This window comes from Morus notabilis, unplaced genomic scaffold, assembly GCF_000414095.1.
Source record: "Morus notabilis unplaced genomic scaffold, ASM41409v2 Scaffold457, whole genome shotgun sequence".
Taxonomy (NCBI): Eukaryota; Viridiplantae; Streptophyta; class Magnoliopsida; order Rosales; family Moraceae; genus Morus; species Morus notabilis.
Window position 1 is genome coordinate 367,437 of NW_010357333.1, and position 5,779 is coordinate 373,215.

General features: G+C 35.8%; 1 protein-coding gene across 1 annotated transcript; it reads left to right on the forward strand.

The window, feature by feature from the left end:
- Positions 1-4,030: 4,030 nt before the first annotated feature.
- On the forward strand, positions 4,031-5,086 carry LOC112092593. Its single transcript, XM_024169137.1, has 4 exons — positions 4,031-4,218; positions 4,267-4,548; positions 4,634-4,860; positions 5,007-5,086. The coding sequence occupies exons 1-4, from the start codon at positions 4,031-4,033 to the stop codon at positions 5,084-5,086; spliced, it is 777 nt and encodes a 258-aa protein (XP_024024905.1).
- The last annotated feature ends 693 nt before the right edge of the window (positions 5,087-5,779 follow it).

The following is a 5,779-nucleotide window of genomic DNA, read 5'->3' on the forward strand; positions in this document are numbered from 1 at the left end:
GAAGTCAGAAAAGAGCATGACTTTACCTATGATGCACATAAACATGTTTATCAATAACACATAGTACATATGTAACTTACTCTCAAAGACTTCTCAGAATTTTGAGCTTGTCGTTTAAGTTCTTCATTTTGGTTCTGAAGATCAATTGATTGCCAACGCAAAAGAGACTGCAGCCAAATAGTTAGGATTCTTTTCAATAAGAGAAGAAAGTGATCTTAATCTATATCACATTGTACATGATCACACCTTCTCATTCTTAAGATTAGAAAATTTCCATCAAGCAATAGTTTAACTTCTCATGATTACTAGTACTTGACTTTTCTTGAAGATTACTCTGACACATGAAAGCGTTGATGTCTTGTATTGAAACAAATAGTATTCAACCTTTAGGCAATCATAAGATAGAACAATGGATATAAACTTCAGGAAACAACACGAAAGGAAGAAACTTTAACAACTTAAGGCTCTTGCCTCTTAGACAGTAGCTATTAGAATAATCATTACAAGATGTTTCAAGAATACTCACAAGGAACGTCTTAATTCGGTCAGAAAAAGTATTGGAGACCTCATCCAGAATTGAAGTCATACTCTCACTAACCACTTTTGAGTGAATAATTAAACCTTGTGAAAAACTTAGAAAGTTGACATGGAAAATGTATTGACCAAGAAAGAATGAACTGATCTCTCTGACAAGAACACATACGTTCACACAAGAATCGGCACACAAACTCTACAAGGAAGATGTAATTTAATACAAGAAAATTCCAACCAAAAGCATCTTGCATATGCAACACATTGGCTGCTAAATTAAAAGCTGCACCTTCAAGGACCGAATTCACCAAGTATCTGACATGTTGGCAACCAGAGCCATAGTAGTGGCCACCACCACCTTTTCAGCCCACATCATTTATCAACAAAGAGCCATTCAAATTGAATTTGCTTCAATAAATTCAAAGAGCCTATTTTGTTGAGAGAGAGAGCAAGATAATTTCTCCATGGTAGTCTTATTATGGTGGAAAGGACAATACACAACAATATAGATGAACACAGAAAGATCATACAATATCACCACAACATATGAAGGAACTCTGATGGGTGATGTGATGATCCAACAAAGAAACAGATTAGCTTCTGGAAGTAAGAAACTGAAGTTCTAGCTCATAAACGTTCAAATATTTGTCCTATTTTAAATGAAAAACATATCTATCCCATCACATAACGCCAATAATGAACTCAAACCTTACCTCTTCAAACTTCTCTTCGGCGCGGACGCACATGCTTAGCTCTGTTACCCAACATCACTAGCCAGATTTTGCTGGCTTGAAGCCTTCTCTAGTTCCAACATCTTAGAGGGTGTTTGGTATGAGGATCCGTGCCATGGTTTGAATCATGGTTCGTGGCTCGCTACAGTGTTTTCTCTCACAAAAAACACACATAAATCGAGAATGATTCTGAATCATGATTTTGAATCCGTGAACCATACGTCCACTTAATTTGCAAGATTGAAGATAGATACTAAAGTAAAAGGCAAGACATCTATCTTAAAACAGTATTGGCTACACATTGCAATGATATAATAAATAAACAAACACAAAGATCTATAAACAAGAAAAGGGGAAAAATGAGCATAAACCTGTTCTTTAAGACTTTTGATCACTTGATTAGCCTCTGACTACTTTGAATTGACATTCCCGTCCCCATTAATCGTACTTCATTGACACAACATGCTGAACATTCCTTATTAGCACCAAATAATAAATCAACCTCAGCTAGCTTTCTTGTCAAGCAATCAATTTTTATCTCACTCTCAATTCTCTGGGTGCAAAACATAGATAAAAATAAGGATTACACTTATCAAATTCCATATGAAATTGGGAACTGAGAAGAAATTACAACCAGCATTTCAAATCTCATTAGCAAATCTTCATATTCTGCTGGTATATCTGTTGATTCGTTGTCCTACCAGAAATGAGACAAGCATATGTGAAAGGTTGCAAATTGTGAAAATTTAACAAAAGAATAGAATTAGACCAACAAAAAAAAAAAGAAGACAAAAAGACAAAATAGTAAAGGAAAGGGCAAGGTTACAAACAATGGATAAGCTTTTCTTTTTGTGCGGCAATTTTCTCCTATTTGTGATATGCAATAGAGATAAGTTTATAGGACCGCCTCTTGTCAAAAGATAACAAAATCAACGTAGATTCGCTCTATGTGAGTAAATTTCTAAAAGATAGGAATACGAACTGACCTAACTTTCGAGGAATCCAACCAGGTGCCGCCTATTGTAATCAACTATAATTTCACATAACATCAATAATTGAATGATAAGTGTTTTATAAGTAAAACAAGAAAAACAATGTCAAGGCTATATCATACCTTTAGAGGAATACAAAAACCAGATATCTTTAAAATTTGGTCCTTCAAAACTTGTCAACAATTTGACTCAGTCGATGTTGTGCTAATGGTAAAGTCCAGTTGTGCACTTTAGTCACAATCCAATTTAGTCCTTCAAAACTTGTCAACAATTTGACTTAGTCGATCTTGTGCTAATGGTAAAGTCCAGAGTCACAATCCAATGTAAATGAACACAACTTTAGCTTCTTAAAACTTTTACATTTACCATACGTGGTATTAAATTAGGATTAGCCTTTCTAGTTTAAAAAATGAGCAATCAATATTTTCTACAGTGATAAAAAAATTCTTGAATACACACTGTATAGTAAACGGCAGATTGAATCGGGAGTCATCACAACAACCAAATCAAAATTTAGAAAAAAAAAAATGAATAAAGAAACAAAAATAAGTAAATGAAACAACAAACCACTCATATCTTAGGTACGAGGCAAGAAATTAACAAACCATAACATGTTCCTTAGCAGAAAATGCATAGCTTTATTATAAGATATATACCATGATACTAAACAAATTTGTGTCTTAAAAGAGAGAAACTGATAACAAGAAAACTGAAACATTTCAATCAATTTCCAAATACAACAATAACCTCAACCCACGAAATCAAGGCAAAGAGTACGAAAACTAAAAAGAAAAAGAAAGAAAATATACAAAATAAATTTTACACAACTTCAGAAGCGTAAGAATTTTCATAAAATATGACGAAAAGAGAAACGAACCTGTAAATCTTCTAAGCTGATGCCAAATTTTATGGATTGGATGGTTCAAGAATCTTCCAAAATCGACAATGGAGGCCACATTTTGGAATTACCACTGTCAAAAAAAGAAACGAATAACTGATGATGAGATTTTGTTATGTTACTTAAATAGAAAGAAAAATCACAGGAATGGAAGATGAGATTTTCTTAATATGAGAATGAGTTATTTGCTGGCGTAAGTCAACGAGGGGGTATCATTTCCGTTCCAATTTCAAGAACAAATTGTTGGATTGTACAGCTCTTGTAGCCGAATTATTAGAAAACAGATCAGCATGTATTTTTCCTCTGATTTGATTAGATTAGTTTCCTATTTTTTTCCTCCTAGAATAGATTATATATTGGTGTACTAATATTTTTTTCCTCCTAGAATGAGAATTATTATTCCTTCTCTCTTTCTTCTTTACGTTATGGTATCAGAGCATTAGGCTCTTTTCTGGGTTTCTTTTTGCTTTCGTTTCTCTGGCCTTCATAGCCATATTTGTTTCTTGATCTTCTTGGCCTTACTGTGGTTTGTTTTTCTGGCCTTCATTGCTGGAATCTCCCTTTCTAAATCACTGCAAAATAGCCCAATACTATTCTCCTTTTCTCCTTTTTTTTTTTCTCAAATTAGAAACGCTGAACCATCATGTCTGAGGTTGTAAACAGTTTTGCTCAATTTGAAGAGATCAATTCGAATCAGTCCACTAGTGATCTGCAAAGTGTTCGGGCTACATATAGGTTGGTTGAACGGGAAAATTTATCTAAAGTGGTCTCAATTTGTTCGAACTTATTTAAAGGGAAAAGGGAAACTTTATCATCTTCTAGGGACAGGACCGAAGCCTGGAGAAAAAGGTTTTGATGCATGGGTTAAAGCAGACTCAATGGTCATGTCATGGCTGTGGGATTCTATGAATCCTGAAATCAGTGACACCCGCACGTTTTTTACTTCTACAAAAGCTATTTGGGACTCAATTCAGCGGACTTATTCAAAGGCGCGTGATGCTGCTCAAGTGTACGAGATAAAGGTTAAGATGAGTGCGACCAAACAAGGGAATAAATCAATAACTGAGTATGCAAATTTGCTGCAAAACTTGTAACAAGAACTTGATCACTATAGGGTCATTGAGATGAAATGTCCAGATGGCGCTGTTGTTTTGAAGAATTTCATTGAAAAGGATCGTGTGTATGACTTTTTGGCTGGCCTTAATCTTGAATTTGATCAAGTTAGAATTCAGATTCTCGGCAGGGAGAAAATACCATCATTAGAAGAGGCAATCTCTCTAATTCAAGGAGAAGAGAGTCGAAGGGGTATAATGCTCAAACCTCAAACTCTAGAGAATTCAGCCTTGATCACAAGAAGTGAACAACCTCAGATGCTAGAAAGAGGGGAAGTAGACCTGTCCAGGCTTTCAAGGAGAGAACAAAAACAATCAGTGGAGAGACAACAAAGACAATTTATGGTGCACCTACTGTAAAAAACCAAGGCATACCAAGGAGAGTTGCTGGAAATTGAATGGTAAACCACCAAGCCGAGAATGGGGAAATCGTGGAGGCCAACAGAGGTCTCAATCTCAGGCACATCTGACAGAACAAACCAGCCAAGATGAAAAACAGGAGAAAGGAGGACTCAACAGTGAAGAGATGGAGAAACTCAGAGGCCTGATAGGATCTCTCGAGAAGCCTTCTGGTGCATGTTCATTGGCACTCTCAGGTAAGTCTTCACTTCCTTTTGGATTACATGTCTCAGAAAAGTGTTTGACAAACTCTTGGATAATTGACTCTAGGGCCACAGATCACATGACTCACACTTCACAGTATTTCAGCAGTTATACTCCATGTCCTAGTTTACAGTTGCAGGATTAGGAGATATCTATGTGACACCTACCCTCATTCTCAAAGATGTCCATGTACCAAAATTGTCAGCAACCTTGTTTTAATTCAAAAGCTCACCAAAAGATCTAAAATGTTATGCAATTTTCTGTGGAAATTGATAGGTCAATTAAGAATACTTAGCCGTCAATCTCACATAATTAGAGGTAATAAGCCTCTTTTATATACAATTAGGTTACAATCAGTTAGAGAAAAAATAGGAAACTAACTCCTAATTTACAGCTAGCTACAAATCAACAACTAATCTACCATACAGAGATTACATATATTTTCGAAAATAGAATTTTCTTAACAGTAGGAAATAACACGTTTCTCAACACTCCCCCTCAAGTTAGAGCATGAATATCAATCATGTCCAACTTGGATAAATGTTCCTCGAACCTGACCCGTGGTAGACCTTTTGTTAGAAAATCAGCAAGTTGTCCTTTGGATGTGATGTAAGGTATACATACGAGCCCTTCTTCGACCTTCTCTCTGATAAAATGTCTATCCACTTCCACATGCTTAGTACGATCATGGTGGATTGGATTGTGAGCAATACAGATTGCTGACTTGTTGTCACAATACAACAACATGGGATTCTCATTATGAAGTGATAGCTCGAAGTTCACATATTCCTTGTGCAAGAGCTCGAAGTTCGGCTTCAGCACTACTCCTTGCAACCACTGGTTGTTTTTTGCTTCTCCAGATCACTAGATTGCCCCATATAAATGTGCAGTACCCAGTGGTAGACCTTCTAT

Excerpts from the sequence above, each read along its gene's own strand:
- LOC112092593 (XM_024169137.1), top strand. The coding sequence starts at position 4,031 with ATGGTCATGTCATGGCTGTGGGATTCTATGAATCCTGAAATCAGTGAC. Across the intron at positions 4,549-4,633 it reads GAAAGAGGGGAAGTAGACCT|GCATACCAAGGAGAGTTGCT; the intron begins GTCCAGGCTTTC and ends TAAAAAACCAAG. Across the intron at positions 4,861-5,006 it reads ATGTTCATTGGCACTCTCAG|GATTAGGAGATATCTATGTG; the intron begins GTAAGTCTTCAC and ends TTACAGTTGCAG.